The sequence below is a fragment of the Drosophila ananassae genome, chromosome XL, assembly GCF_017639315.1.
Source record: "Drosophila ananassae strain 14024-0371.13 chromosome XL, ASM1763931v2, whole genome shotgun sequence".
In the NCBI taxonomy this organism is placed as follows: Eukaryota; Metazoa; Arthropoda; class Insecta; order Diptera; family Drosophilidae; genus Drosophila; species Drosophila ananassae.
Window position 1 is genome coordinate 8,503,825 of NC_057931.1, and position 16,492 is coordinate 8,520,316.

A 16,492-nucleotide genomic window follows, 5' to 3' on the forward strand; every position below is an offset into this window, starting at 1 on the left:
ACAAATTTTCTTTGTTTATCAAGCGTTTCGAAAAACAAACAAATGGAAATGCAATTTTTGGTTTTGGCAGCCAAAGTGGAAATCTTTTTATTTATCCGCCAAGTGGCACGAAATAGATCAAATAGAACAGGCTTTTGTTTTCTATTATTTTCTTGAATGTGGATTGGCATTAAGGAATTATTCAATAAAGTCTGATGATGGCCAGAGTTTTAATACAAAATTTATTAGAAAACAAGATATTTTTATTTTTTATAGGGTTTTTTAAAGGGTATTCCGCGAAGAATCTTTGTAGAGAAAGGGGTTTACTTTAGGCCTTTAAATTTAAAAGTTAAAATAGTCGTTTTAATAAATAAATTAAAGAAACACAGTGGCATAAATAAATGCATTTATTTAGGAAGGTTTCAAAGAGTTGCTGTAATAATATATTTTTTAATGTTTAAAACCATGCCCCTTCCTAACGTATTTCATAAAATTTTGTCCATGTTCCTTATAAAATTTTTCCAAAATTCCGAATCAAGTAGGACTTGGTCCCAAGTGGGCCTTGGAATCGAACTTCACATTCTGGATTTTGGAGCTAGGAGCCAAGCCCTGAAAGATATTCATTCAACTATTATCTTCCATAGTATTAAGTCGTAACAATGTAATACAATTTCTTACGATTTCTAATCCAGTCGAGTTTTAATTAAACGGTTCGGATTTCTATAAAAGTTAAGTAAGAAAGACGGTTGATTAAGTGTGATAATTGTGAGTGAATTTCATAAACCTGGTGAGTTTGAAAAGTCAAAAAGTTATGCCAAAAAAGTGAACATATCATGGAAATAGAGTTTGTGCAAAATTTCCTTTTTCGGCCATATAGTCCCTAGGGTTTTACGTTCTTAAGGAACTTTTTCTTAGTCACTGTTGGGCAATTTTTCAAATATTTTAAATCAAGTAGGCTATGGTCCCAAGTAGGCCTTGGAATCAAACTTCACATTCGGTATTGTAGAGCTGAGAGCCAAGCCCTGAAAAATATTCATTCAACATCCAGTTACTGTAGTGATAAGACGTAACTTTGTGATAATTATTAATTTAACAATTTTTAATTCTGGTGAGTGTGAATAAAAACATTCAATAAGTGAACAAAAGTGCGGTCTCGCGTGAATTCGAATTCGATTTTGAACCAAATTGCCGCGCAGCTACGTGCCATTGTCCGATCGAATCTCCGTCCGTTTTGGCCAAACAAATACGTTGAAAATTCCGGAAAAACTAAATTCAATACGGGGACTAATGTGTGACCTCGCCCTGCCTCCTCCTCCTCCATCCACGAGGTCTGTAGTATCTGTTTTTGAAATCCAATGTTTTGGAATGTTTTTTGAAAAGAGGCTGAAATGCCCACCTTTCCCGGGCTACCTTCTTTATTAGCTTGCTTTTATAAATTTCATTGAAAATTCTAAATCCAATGTTGAATGCAATTATGGAATTTCTAAAGAAACAAATCAATAACAGCACAGCTGCGTGGCAAGTGTCAGATAGCAGACATGTTGCATCCACAAATTTTACAAAATTTAATTGCATTTGTTTATGATTTAGAAGCAGGCTGCTCTCTGGCCAGTTGAATGCATTTTAAAACAGTGCCTTTTGGGTGAGATTTGTGTTGAAGCAATTTATTTGCTCTACAATTCATAGAGAATAGAATAGAGAACAGGACACACGGCAAACAATGGCAATGACATGTCCTTTTTTTTCTTTTATTTTTCATATTTTTGGGAACTCTGGGGCAGCAGCAGTCTGCCTCTCCGGTACTTCCACTATTTAAATTACCCACATGGGGTCGACCGAATCCTGTCTGGTCAGACCAAACCAATTCAATTTCCATAATCCTTGTGCTGCTTTTTCGAGAGTGCATCCAAAAACAGGATGTGCAGGATGCAGGATGTGGGTGTGAGTGGGTAGTGGGTGGGTCTGTGCATATTGGTTTCGAGTGGATACACGTTTGAAGATAATGATTATTGGATTGTCGGCTTGTCAGCTTGCCTGTCAGATTGGCTGTTGCATTTAAAGGTCCTCACGTTGATTAGAAAGGACTCACTCTCTCTCTCTGCTTTATTTGCCTTTCGACCAAAAAGGTCATTCGACGAAAACAAATCATTAATTTTTCAATCCTTTTCTATTTCAGATTCAAGCTTTTAGCCAGGGATATTGATATTTGTATGTGAGACTTTGTTCTTAATCCTTTAAGGATATTTTTCCAGGTAACTTTTTAATATTTCCATCCTTTCCACCAGCTTCTATATTTTCCTATTGCGATTGTAATTGGATTCCTGGACTTACGATTGGATTTCGTGTGATTTCTACTTGGATAATAGGATTTAACTTGGATTTAACATTTTGCTTTCTGATAAAAGGTAAAGATTTCACTCACTTTCGATCTAGCCTTTCAAATATGAAGCTTCTTTCTGGTTTCCAGTACTAGGATTTTGATCAGACTTCAATCCTCTTCAGAAAAAGCAAATTCCCTTATTTATTGAGACTTTTGATTAGTGATTCAAGGTAAAATTTGAATAACTTCTTTATTAGATTTATTTCAATAATTTTTTGATCCTGCCTTAGAACATTGTGATTGGATACCTGGATTCTTCTCACTGCTTCTGTTTTAGATAGAACAAGGATTAGGTAAATTATAAAAATTACTACTACCTCTTCCCTACTACCTCCTGCCTACAGAAAACATAAATTTTGAATTCAAATATGGAACCTGAAGAGCCCATAGCCTCAGAGCTCATATACTTTGATGAAACTCCGATGGAAATGTCCACTTCTGAAATAGTTCCGGTCGCATCGCCCATGGAGGAACTAAGTCCCATAAATTCCGAGCTAATCTCTGAACCAATTAGCCTAATCCCCGAGAGGATTGGCTCCAACGAGGAGATAAACATCGATGAGACCGATTTGGAGACTACAGAACGTACTCCTTCAATGATAGCCAGAGGTCCTTCGAAGCTGGCAACCCGTATGATTTCCAAGGAGTCCTTGAACCATGTTCGCCGTATGATTGCCTCGAGGGGCAAGAAGTCAGTCTCCTATGATCTGTGCAGGCTGCTGGATGAATCAACGGGCCAAGGACTCCCCGCAGCGAAGGTCGTGAAGCCGCAAAACCGAATGAGGAAATTTTTGGAAGTCCGGCCGACCAAGACCTCAAGGATGAGATCAAAAAAACCAGTAGAAGATAAGAACCAGAATACCATCTCTACTTCGGATAAGAAACCGATTAAGGCTACAGAAGTGAAACCAAGAAAGGTTTCCAGGATAATGCCTTTGGAAGTCAAGCCGACAAGGACCTCAAAGCTGAGAGCAAAACCTTCAGAGATAAAGGTAGAAGAGCCATCGAAAGTGAAGCAAACTAAGGAAGTAAGGAAGTCGCCACCGAAGGAAGTCAAGCCAACCAAGACATCGAAGATGCGATCCACAAAGCCATCGGATAAGCCGGAAAGGCCGGAGAAGCCTCTCAAAATCAAGCCACCGAAGTTGGAAGTCTTAGAAATGGAGGAGACACAGTCTTCCGAAAAAGAAGAGAAGCCTGAGTTGCCGAATCCCCAGATATCTGAGACTGATGCTGAGCCTGAAGCTGAGGCTGCCACGGATGCTGATAGAATGGAACAGGAAGAAGCTCCTCCGCAGGAGGAAGCAGAAGAACAGAACCTGGAAAAGGCACTTCCTCGCATCCGTGTCAAGCCCAGTGAAAGGATCTCCTCGCAAACACTGTGCAGTCTGACTCGCGGCAGCCGTCTGAGTGCCAATCCCTCGTCCAGTTGTAGGGGTATCTCTGTCATCGGCCTATCCCTCATAGCCAACGACTTGGGCGATCTGGCGAGACTGGAGAAGTCTGTAGCCAAGTTGGGCGAAGAAGTCCTAGCGATGGAGATGAAGTCAAAGGATATCGAGAAGGCTGCTGGGAAGGTGGAGAAAGTGGAGAAAGTGCCGAAGAAAAAGGCCACAAAGCCCATAGTAGTGCGCCAGACCAAAGCCACCCTGGCCAGGGTAAACAGATTCAAGGATCCCCCAGCAGAACCAGCTCCAAATGATAAAGCTCCCATCGCTCCCAAGTCTGGAAAGAAGAACATGGACAAGCCCAGGATTACTCTCATAGATCGATTGAACATGGCGCTCCAGGCCAAGAAGGATAAGGAGGCTGAAAAGGACCTCCAGACGGCAAGATCAAATAGATCGGACAAGCCAGTGGTTGTGAGGAAGACTGGAAAGTCTAAGCAACAGACCAGACTGGGGAAGAAGGCATCAGGCTCTCTTCTTCAAAGTAGATCAAGGACGTTCCCGGTCATCATCCGCAGTCAGGTGTCGGATTTTCGTAGAGGTGGTACCGCTCTAGCCCGGAGTATAGGTACCCAAGCCGGATTGAGGGCATCCCCATCAGGAACGAGTAGTATTCAGTCAGCACCGGCTACTCCTCGAGGCAGGAAAGCTTCCAAAATCAAGACAGGAGACCCTTCCCGCCAACCCGCTACTAAGGGGGGGCTGACAGATGCAGGTAGGGGAACATGGAGGAAGACCACAAAAAGGACAAAAAGGAATGGGAAGAAGTCAACTTTGCAGAAGAAGTCCAAGAGGCAACCCAAAGAGATGGAACCTTTAATGATGGTGAAGATCTATGAGGCGCCGAAGCGCCAGAATAGATTCGGATGTACTGTGATGACCTCGGCGGACTATGTGCCCATCCCACGGACTACTCGCCGAAGAGCGTTCTACGACTCGGATAAGGAAATCTCATTAATATCCGATCCATTTCAGGAGTCGGATTCCCTGTCTTCCATGTCCTCTGTATCTAAAAGTGAAGTTGGAGATATTGCCATCGATATGCTGAGGCGACAGGCATGCCAGTTGCGGATCTACGATGACCTGGATGATGATCGGGTCGCCAATCCGGACGAGGAGCTGGGACACGGTCACCTGTTCGGACCGCTCGGCGGTGTTCCAGGACTACCGGATAATGTGCGAGCCATGGGCCAGGCGCTGGAAGGAGAGAGGGATGCCTACCATCAGAAGCTAATGCTGGTGGACCAGTCGATTAATGTGATGCCGGTCATCGAGGTCACCAGGCTGGATACCATCTTATGCGAGCTGGAGGAGGAGCGCAAGTTGGACGAGGCTGCCGCGACGGCTGCCAGAGTGGCATTGCCTTCCGAGACTATGGACGATCCAGGATACACTCCGGAAGTGGAGCATTTAAGTCCACTCTCGGCACAGCCAACGGCGGAGGATGGATGTGACTTGGATGACGATGATGACGCCATAGAGCTCACAACCCCGAGGCCGTTGATGCCTGTTATCCCTCCGTCCAGAGCCTATAGTCCTTCGGAGCGCTCCGACAGCAGCAGCATCAACATCAGGATAACGACGAAGAAGCCAAAGGACAGCGAGTTTTATGAATTTCCCACAAATGTAGATGATTTCCCACAGAATGATGACAACTTTAGTGACTTTATGAATGACGATGATCGAAAATTTAAGGATATTGGCAATGAGGATATACATGGCAAGGATCTCTCTATCAAAGGCGACAGTGACAGTGGCGATAAGTACCACGACTTCATAATGAATGGCGACAAGGACTTAGGCGATGAAGGATCAAGATTTTCCAACAAGGACGATAGCGATGACGACCGGGATTTGCAGGAGACTGGGACTGGAGCCTTTTCAATGCACAGTATCCCCTAATATGTCCCCTAATTAGTATAGCATAGCTTCAAAATTACTTCAAAATTTATAGTTCCAGTTTTAACAAAACCTGTAAGATGACTATCATCTCAAAATTTATAGTATCTATATAATTTTTGGAATTTCTTGGCCTAGCATAGCTTCTCAAAACACGCCCCAAAAAGTGGGGCCTACCATTCAGTTTATTCAAAATTTATAGTTTTCTTATTTAAAATTTCCCGAAAGTAACGAATAGCGATGACGGCCGTGATTTATTTAGGAACAGGGCTCTAATTTTGGCCATCTATAGTATCCTCTAATGTTAAAATAGTACGGCACACCATCTCTCGTTTATTTTCTTCCAAATTTATGGTTTCGAATCTTCAAAAAGCCATTAGATGACTTAATCTTTTCAAAATTCAAAGTCTATATTTTTGATAAAACATAGCTCACACTGAGACGCCTAAAAATCCAGGCATACCATTTAGATAAATCAAAATTTAAAGTCGTTAGGAAAATTTCCCAACAAACTCTAACCTTTCCAAAGAATAGGACCTCTCCCCTTTAATTTCATGAAAATTTCAAGTCAACCTCAATACAAGCGGATCACTAGGAGGACCACGTTCATCTCTACGAAGATAGCCGCAATTTTAATATTTTTGTAATTTTATTTATTTCAAATTTGTTAGTATTAGATAATAAAGAAAATTTTAAACCTACAAATACTTGGTTTATAACTCGGATAATAGACTCCGAATAGGTAAGGTTTTTGGATAAGATAAAAATCCTTACAAAAAGTACCAAAGGATGTTTTTAGGGGGAGTTTAGTCCTTAGTTTTTAGTCCTTAATCTAAAGCATTTCAGTTAAAATTTGAATAAATATCAAATAAATATATTTAGTAGTAAATAATAAATTTAGATTTAAGATTCAAAAACAATGCCCAAATAAATAGGCAACTAAAATCATCCAACTGATTTTTATTCTAAAAAGGATTTCCTAAAGCTACTCAAAAGGATTACTTAACTTTCACTCAAAAGGACTCTCAAATATTCACTCTGTACTAAAAGTTATTCTTTTTACACTCAACTCAATTTTGAGTGAAAGTTTTTCTCAAAAAGACTGAAAAAAGTAAGCAAGGATAAGTTCAGCATGCAATGACTCAGCTCCGGTTCGTGTCTTTGCTTAATGTAGTCGGGTTTCATGTCCTTGCAAAGGGTAATATATATAACAGTATATTGAACAAAAGGATAGAACAAAAAATAATAGAAACCACCATTAAAAGACAAGGATATGAAGGAAAAGATTCAGCAGATTTTTAAAAGGAATTGAATGGGAATGGGAAAAGGACTTTCAAAGGATTTATCTTATTCGACAGGAAATCGAAATTTAAATATAAAGTGATCGCGAAAAGCCTTTTCCTAGCCAAAGTGAAAGTTTGTAAATTAGCGGAAAAACTTGTAATCCTTTCTTGGCAAACTTTCCCTAAAACTTTCTTTTCTTTTTGCAGGAGGAACTTTTAAATATTGAAGCAGGATGTCCAAGCTGGCGCCACCTGGTCGTGGGGATTGGCATATTTGAAATTTTTAGCGCCAAAAAGGAACTTAAGCCGCGCTTGGCTTTTAAGCTGTGGCGCCACAAAAGCTTCATCGCCGTTTTGAAAGTCTCGCTCGGGAAAAGCTGTCGGATACAATCGTTCCGTCCGTGGTTTTCGTTCTTGTGTTCTTCGTTTCCCGTTATCCGTTCTTCGGTACCGGAGCTGGCAACGGACTCGTAGTCGACATTTAGGTGCGTAGTCGCGCGCAACTCTCGCGTCGAACGGTCCTCGAAAGTCCAGTTATATATTGAAGGAGCAAATCAAATCCAGTCATTTCTGTGTGCTTACGTTGCGTATATTTTTTTTCCGTAATTTTTTTTTGTTGTTTGTTGTTAATTTTTTTTTTTAAATTGTTGCGATTTTGAAATTGCAACGAGAGATGAGATAAGCGAGATAGAAAGAGAGAGAGAGAGAGAGAGAGAGAGAGCGAGCGAGAGAGGAAGATAGAAAGCGAGCAGCGAAAGTGGAGGGGAGGGCGCGCACGTGCCCAGGAATCCGCTATCGCTGTTGCCGTCGCTGTCGCTGTCGGCGTCGTCGCTGCCGCCATCGCAAGTCGCCGCCGCCGCCATCGCAAATCGCCGATGCCGCTGCCGCTGCCGCCGCCGCCGCCATCGCAGTCGGCAATTGTTGCACGCTGCCTCCCATCGTGTTTCTTGTTTCTTTCTTGTTTGTTTGTGTGCTGCGTTTCGTGTTTGCCGTTAATATGTTATTCTTCTTCATCTTCTTCTTGTTCTTCTTCTCCTTCAACCAAACAACAACAAAAAATAAAAATAAAAAACAACAATAATTACAACAACTGCAGTGTAAAGTGAAATGCGGAAAACGCGTTAAGATAGAGCAATAGAGCGGAAGAGAAAGCGCGAGGGAGAGAAAGCGTGAAAGAGAAAGCGAGAACGAGAAGTAATCAAATGAAAAATAGCGAAATTGAGGAAGAAATTAAGAATCAAGCAAAACACAGTGCCGAAGCAAAAGAAGCGGCTAAGGAATATAACAACACTAAATATCCACCATAAAAGCAATCAAAAAACAAAAAAAAAAGCAACAACAGCAACAAAAGGTAATCACAAAAGGGCGAATATTGTGTAATGAAGTTGAATTTCTTTTAGGGCCCAAAAAAAAACAAAAAACAACAACAACAGAGAATAAGACACAAACACACACACACACACACACTAAGAAAAAGAAGGACCAGAAGCAAATGAGAAAGTAATACGCAAGGATGGAAAGGGGTGGCGGGATGGGATGGGATGGAAAGGGGGGATGGCTATGGCCAAGAGAAAGAGAGCGGCATAAACATACTTCTAATTGTAATTGTTGTCTGCCGTTGTCGCTCCATCTCTGCCAGCAAGTGCGAGAGAGATAGAGCCAAGTTGGAGCGAAGTTTCCTTGCCAGAAGCAATAAGAAGAAGAAGAAGAAAAGGAGGACCAGCAGGAGGAGGAGGAGGAGGAGAGCATAAGAAAACGAAGTTAAATTTGCGTGCTGCCAAGCCCGCCATTGTTGTTGTTGTTGTTTTTGTTCCTTGGAATGTATGTCAGCCAAAAAAGAATAAGCAGTCCTGCCAACAACAACAACAACAATACTAACTCGCTCTGAATGCGCAATTATGTCAGCAACTAAATAGTATTAAAAAAATAATACAACTAACTCCTAGCAACTGAAAACAATTGCTTGCTTTTCAAGTGCAGCACTTGCAACACACTAATACTCACTCACACTTACACTCACACACACACGCACTTTGCCTTGCGGTTGCATAAGTGTCAACCGCAACACACACGTACAGTTTGACAGTCATTGGTTCACTGCGAATAACGGGAATTATTGCCTTTAATTTAACATTTTTATTTATATTTTTGTACTATTTTATTTTATAATATTCATTTTAATTAAATATATTTTTTTAAATTTAGTTCCTCCCATTTTTCTTCGTTTTTTTGGCCTTTTTAAAATTCTATTGCCTACTTATTGGCATGTTTTGGTTTTTGTTTAAACTTAAGTGTTTTATTTAAGATTTTTTGTAATTTAATGACTATATTTTATGTTTAGACTAATACTTAATTTAACAATAAATAATAGTTTTTATAAGTTTTTAAACTAAAACGATGTATTTTTTAGGCTATAGTTAAGACCATTTCTTAAAATAAAGACTATTTATCCCTTTTTTGTTGTTGTTTTCATTCCATTTTCTTTTTGCTTTCTTAGAAGAAAAGGTTTATCCCTTTTTTTGGGCAGCACCTGTACCTGTGCGAGGGTAGCTTGGTTGGGTGGAGTGGGGTGGTCTGGTGTTAGTTGACACCCACACAAGATTGATATTGATGCCCTTTACGGCCACGTACGCACACTAACTCACCCACAACACACACACACAGAGAGAAACAGATACTGTGAGTCACACACAGCAACAGGAAGCGGGGAAGAACTACTTAAATATTTAAAGCAATTGCCGAGCCAGGACCGGATCCGGATGCAAAGAGGGAGGGGGGGCCCCTCTAAGTATGCAAACAATGCCAAATGGCAGAAAGCAAATCTTTATCCAGTTCTCTCCACAATCCAGAAAGCGACAAGAACGCTGAAAATAAATAAATAAAATAAAAAGGAAAAATTTACAAGAAGAGCCCAGCGATTTTGTCACGCATGTGTGGCTTTCAATATGTATGTGAGAGTGGGTGTGCGAGTGTGTTGGTGTGTGTGTGTGTGTGTGGGACAAATGAAAAGAGCCAAAAACATTAAAAATGTACCACCACCCACAGCAAATACAACAAATACAAAATAAAATACCAAGAAAGTCCAAGCTGACGGGCGCCGCAATTTGCTGTTAACATAAAATAAATAAAAAAAAGCAACAAACAAACAAACCCACACACACCCACCCACAATACACACAACACACACATCCCTATTTGAAATCCTGCTGGCAGTTGACTTTTAACGCTCACTGTTCCCATTTTCGCATTTTCCGACCCGATTTTTTTCGACTTTGAGGTGAAAATGTGAAAATTTTATTTAAATGACAAATCGGATAGTGGATAAAGGATATATATATTTCAAAAAAGTAAAATAAAACACTGAAAATAATCTACTCTTTAAAGGGTTTTCTCAAAAATAGTATAACTTTCTCTAAAAGTTAGGTTAGGAATCAAATAATCGATATTTTCATAGTATTTTGTATTAAATGTGTATATTTAATGAATATGATTAATTAATTATACAAATTTATAATATTTATAAATAATATTTGTCTAAAAAACATAAATTTTTGTTTAAAATATTAAAATTATCGATATTTTCGATAAACTAGCAGCAATCCTTTTCAATTCTTTGGTATTAAAACATGACTAGACATGATTTTTAACACTATTTTACTTATTTTTAACTCGAAATGTCCCTAAAGGACATCCTTAAACCCTAAAATCAATTTATATCCTTTTAAAATTTTTTCTCCAACTTCAGAAAGCCAAAAGTTGAAAATTTTCTTTTCATTCTCAATGTTTTTTGTTACAATTTCCACAAAAAAACCTAATGAGGTGTAGAAACCTGTGTGTGTGTGAGAGTCCTGCGAGTCCTGCCGGACCCTATCGAGAATAATCAATCAAACAGCAAAAATAAACCCTAAAAAGATTTGCAAATTAATTTTTTTCCTTTTTTTTTTTTGGCGGGCAGGTGGAAAATTTCAATATTTGTTAGCGGATTTCCATAAAATATGTGACTTTGCATCCTCGGGCACTCGGTGCTATGGTCGTGCTTGCGGTTTTGTTGCTTTTTCCCTGACCTCTGACCCCTGACCCCTGATCCCTGACCCCTGACCCGCCGCAAATGTTTTATGTTTGGACATCCGTTGGCATTCGATTTGCCATTTTTCGTTACTTTTTTTCTTTGCTCCCCGTGACTTCCGTTTCCGTTTGGTGTTGCACTCGTCCTTCTCGTCCTTTTCCTAACTGCATTATCCTGCTGCTACCCTTTCTCCCCCCCACTTGATGCAATGATTTATCCTTTTTTTTTATTTATTTTTTAAGGAAATGATATATGGCTCATAAAAATATTGATAGTCCTTTTTTTTACGGTTTCTGCGATAAAGGATTACGGATATGGTTTCAATTAAAAGGAGTAGTCCGTCTGAATACTTCCTCCGAGAACCTCGCATATCCTTTATCCTGCATCCTTCGGTTGGCATTTAATTTCTGAGAATCTGGCATTTATTTGCGGTCCATGTGAGATGTGAGATGAGAGATCCTTGTGGCATGCCACTTGCCAGCTTTTGATCTCTCTCTTGGTATCCTTGTACAGTGAAACCACCTGCTGACTACTGTCCTTGTGTCCTTGTCCTCGTTGACCTTGCTCTCAGATCCTGTGAAGCTGTCGTTTCAAAACATGTTTATTAACATGCCACGCCCCCATTGGCATGAGGGGCGGCAGGACAATTACATATGTATGTAATATATGGCCACAGTTTGACAGACACTGTGAGGGCCACTCTCTTTCTCTTTCTATCCCTGGCGTCTTGTTGGCCATAAACCGTTATCCAAAAATCCCAAAAACCGAAAACTGAGAAGCCAAAGAAGAAGAAGAAGATGGAGAAGAAATTGAAGAACCAGAAACTGAAGAAGAAGCTGGAAAAGGCCAAAGCACGTGCAGAATATGTAAATTTATTTATGTCTCTTTCTTTTTTTCTCTCTCTCTCTCTCTCTCTCTCTGCCTCTCTGTTTCTCTGCCCAGTTCTTGGCTTTTTGGTTTCTGGTCTTCTTGGCCCTTGTGCTTGATGTTGTTTTTATGTTAATGTCCTGGCCAAAATAATACACATACATGTATGTCTGTGTGTGTCAGAGTGTCAGTGTGTCAGTGTGTGTGTGTGTGTGTGTGTGTGTGTATTGGTAAGTCCCTAAGCTGTTTGTATGCCAAGTTTGTACCGTTCTATCTGTTTCGGCCCTCTCATGTGCTTGCTCATTGCTTTTAATAGCCAACAACACGCCATGCATTAATTTATGAATTCCGTCCTTCTCCTTCCTAGCTATCCGGCCTTTCCGCCCACCCGGAAAGCTTTTAGCCAACAAGCCGCACAAATAATTAAAAAAAAAATGCAAAAAACCAAAGACATTCAGTGATTCTCACGGCTAGAGGCTTAATAAATGATTACCTGTAGCTGATGGCCATTAACTTTCTTCCAAGGGCCTCTCAAGACAGTATTTTAAAGAATATTTCAAAGAATAAATATTAGAGATAGGTGGGGGAGTAGGGGATATACTTTAAGGACTAGATAGTACTAGAGAGATGGTAGTTCTTTAGACAGATATTAAATAGATTGAGTTCTAGACTACATATAACTAGTAAGGATTTAGAAAGAATATTGTTTTGACTTTAAAATTGTAAAGAAAAAATAAAAAAAAGAGGAAAATTATGGGATATACTTTAGAGACTATATAGTACAATTAAACAGAGTTCCATAAAGGACTCTTCAAGACATCACTTTAAAGACAGTAGAGTTCATATAACTATGATATAAATGGGATATTTGGAGGTATAATATATATCATAGTTTCTATTTAGTTCTATGAAGTTATACAGGATTTTTGAGACATCATTTTAGAAAGATACAAAGTAATACCTACAAAAAGAGTTATATCTAGGGTTCTATACATTATACAACTATGATAGGGATAGGTTTTATCTATATTTTTAGAGTTCTATAAGACATAATTTTACTTTTAAAGGCAAAATAATGTTTTCAAATAGAGTTCTATCCGGTTTTCGGTTCAAAAACCAATCCAATAAGACTTAAAGCTAGTTTTCAAAGGACTTGTATTCAAAACAAATAAGCTAGACTTGATTTATAAACTGGTGGGTGTACTTTTCATATATTTTATCCAAAAAAAAAAACAAAAAAATCAAACAAAAAAAGCTGGGCAAACATTTTGGAAACAAACAGAAGCGAGGAATAAAAATATTTGCAAGCTCCGCAAATTCATAACAATGGCATTCAGTGTTTATCGAAATAATTAAATTGAAATTGAGTTTGTTTGGACAGCGGGGCCATGAAAGGATAACAACAAGAAACGAATAAAACATTTTCATTTCACTTGCAGGTAATAAAATAAGAGAGATCCTTTATTTAAATTCAGAGACTGCTGCTGGCAAGTCATAAACACAGAAATGACATCTAAAGTGAATTTATGACAATAATCCTTAAAATTTTTTCCCCTTTTTTTTTTGCTTAAAAGTCTAGTTTCATGTTTTTTTTGTTTGGGGAACAGTGGCTGCCAAACTGTAGACGCCACTGAGTCGACCGCCCAAATGTCGCAGCATACTTTTCGGCGGGCGCTGTAAAACTATTACAGTTATTGTCGCTATCAGTGTGTGTGTGTGAAAGGTAAGGGTAAGAGATATCCCTCTTATTTTTTGCTCTTTTTGTTCTTGTTCTTTCTTTCTTCTTTTTTTTTTTTGCTTTTTTGGCCTATTGTTTGCTTATCATATGTCCCTGTGTGTGTGTGTGTGTGTGTCTGTGTTGGCGTTTTCTTACTATGTCAATATTTTTTGGCGTAAGCTTTGCTTTTAGCCATGACAAGTAAATATGCCAGGAAGCAGAAGCACCCCCGCACTCCCCCCGCTCCTTCCCCGCAGCACAGTAGCAGCATAAATTGGCCAAGTCTGAGGACTCGGCTTTCCTTGCCACGCCTCCTGCTTTTGAGAGGCAGACAAAAGCCCTGCCCTGAAGTTCTCAAGTGAATCCCACTGCTACTGTTGTTGTTGTTGTTGTTGCTAGTTTTGGGGCATGTTAGTGTTGCTTTGGTTGCGCGTGGCGCAATCGAAAAACTTTTTATGACACAATTTCCCTTTGTTGCCATTTTTTCCTTGCTCTCTCTTTCATTTTCTCGCGTCTCGCGCGTCTTCATGTCTCCTGTCTCTCGTTTCTCGCCTTCTTTCTTGGCACACTTTCGATTTTCGATTTTGCCATCGACAGGAGATGGAGGGGGGAACGGGGAGGGGGGAGAGAGAGTGGTAGCTGGAGCTGGAGCTGGGATAACAGTAAACTGAGTCACTTCTTTGGTTACACTGGCAAAAATTATGCCAACTTAAATTGTATCTTAAAATTTTAAAAATAAAAAACTAATTATAAGAATAAAAGAGAGTCTTTAATTACCAAAGAAATAAGTTTTATTTATTTTTATATCTCTCTCTATGCCCTCCTTTTTTTCTCTCAGTGTACAGCCAAAAACTTGGGGAAACTTCAAACGGCAACAAAAGAGCCGAATGGTCTGGGACTTGCTGCATCTATTTTAAGAATATTCGGGTGTGGGCGTGCCAACTGGGTCTTGGCGGGGGGCGTTTGAAAGAAGAGGAGTTACCAGGATATGCCAGAGAATGAAAGAGAGAGAGAGAGGTCTAGAGAGGGAGGGAAGGCAGAAGGCAACCGGCACAAGGATACGCTTGCCACTCCCCTGACTAAGTGTGGCAGCAGAACGAAGTTGCATGCAAAGCGGCCAAATTATGTGTTGCATACTTACGTGCGCCGCACTGACCTTGCTGCTTGCTGGGGGGAGGGGGCTAAGCTGCCAAGGGGCAGGTTCAGGTGCAGCACCAGCAAGAAGCAAGACAAATGGCTAACAGGCAACAGAAAGTTAAATAATTTGGCCAAGAAACTGAACAAATTTACATTTTTCTGAAAATATTTCTCAAAAAATGGAAAATTATTAAAATCCAGTGTTGGAAAGTCACTGGAAAAAGCAAGGTAGTTAGTAACTTCGCTTTTTTATTGAAACTACTAACCAAAAATCTGAAACTCTCTGAAGAAAAGAACTTTTGTGGCAAGAAATTAAAAAATTTATGTTTTTCGGAACACATTTCTTAAAAAAGTTGAAAAATATTAAATTTCAGTGTTGGAAAGTCGCTTACAAAGCAAGGTAGCTAGTAGTTACTATTTTTATGAAACTATTAACCAAAAATCTGAAACTCTCTGAAGATTAAGAGCCTTTGTGGCAAGTTAATTGCCGCGTCATAGAATTTTTCATGCCCCATTTTAGATGCCCCAATGATGGGATAAAACTTTTATGCAAGAGTATAAAAAAAAAAAAAACTGTGGCAGAGTGTTGTTGCACCTGCCTGGGAAATGCCTGGGAAATGGGAAAATGTGTGTGTGTGTTTGTTGGTGTTTTATTGCAGAGCTCGTTTCGGGGCAGCCGAGTCTAATTGGATAGGGAGACGGAGACACACAAAGAGGCACACACAGTGGCAGAAGGGGGCTCTGTCCTAGACCAAGTTAATCGATAAAAAGATCAAATTGAATTTGTCAGAGAGAAAGGGGAAAAAGCATGGGAAAAGGCTAGGAAAAGGCATGGAAATGCGGAAAATGCGGAAAATGCGGAAAAGCGGGCTAAAAGGCTGCCAAGTGAGCCGTGAGCTAAGGCCAAAAGCTGATAAGCCGCCGCAACAATAAAATCAAATCACATCTGGCCCGTGGGCTTTTGGCCCAAACAGCCATAGGGCTAAGAAAAAGAGAAGAAGTGGAAGAAGAAGGTATAACGGTAACGGGGTAAGGTAGACTAGAGTAGAGTAAATAACCGTTAGCTGGGGATAACGGATAACGGTTAACGGTTAGAAGTTAATGGCTATCGGGCAGCAAGAGGGGGATTTAAGCCAAAAGGCCAGAAATTTATTAGGTCAAGTGGCAATTGAATAAATTTCAATTATTTATAATAAATTTAATTAAAGAGAGACAGAGACCGAGAGAGAGAGAGACAGACAGAGAGAGAGGGATAGGCCCTCAAAGGAGGTCCTTAATAGCTCCATTAATTTAATGAACAAACTCATCTCCATTTCTTTTTCATATGGCAGAACGCCGAAATGCTTTTTGGCCAAAAAACGCCGCCTAATTAACAACCAAAATATGAATAAAAATGACTCACTCAGTGTCCTGTTCTCGTCCTTAAGACAAATGTTAGGCATTAAGGCCCGAAGAAAGTCCTGCATTTCGAAAGGCTCTTCCTTCCTTCCTTTCCCCAAAGGATTTCCAAACACATCGAGTTCGAAAAGAGTCGAGTTCTCAATGCAATCTCCTTCAACTAAAATATTTATCTTGGGAATCAGGGGAGGGGACTTCGTTTTTCCCAAAATAGACTTTCTTTTTCTGTTTTCTTCTTCTTCTTTTTCTTCTTGTTTTATTGTTGTTTTTGTTGTTGTTGTTATTGTTGTTGTTATTGTTGTCTTGGGTTAATGAAAT

General features: G+C 39.7%; 1 protein-coding gene across 2 annotated transcripts; it reads left to right on the forward strand.

Annotated features, from left to right (window-relative positions):
• Nucleotides 1-601: 601 nt before the first annotated feature.
• Nucleotides 602-6,371, forward strand: LOC6502320. 2 transcript variants are annotated; one of them, XM_014904528.3, is made up of 6 exons: nt 602-766; nt 2,156-2,191; nt 2,265-2,384; nt 2,447-2,529; nt 2,590-2,652; nt 2,704-6,371. In XM_014904528.3, the coding sequence occupies exon 6, from the start codon at nt 2,728-2,730 to the stop codon at nt 5,707-5,709; it is 2,982 nt and encodes a 993-aa protein (XP_014760014.1). In that variant the 5' UTR covers nt 602-766; nt 2,156-2,191; nt 2,265-2,384; nt 2,447-2,529; nt 2,590-2,652; nt 2,704-2,727; the 3' UTR covers nt 5,710-6,371. The 2 variants fall into 2 exon arrangements, with proteins under 2 accessions (XP_014760014.1, XP_001966231.1); XM_001966195.4 differs by having other exon boundaries at nt 2,156-2,187.
• The last annotated feature ends 10,121 nt before the right edge of the window (nt 6,372-16,492 follow it).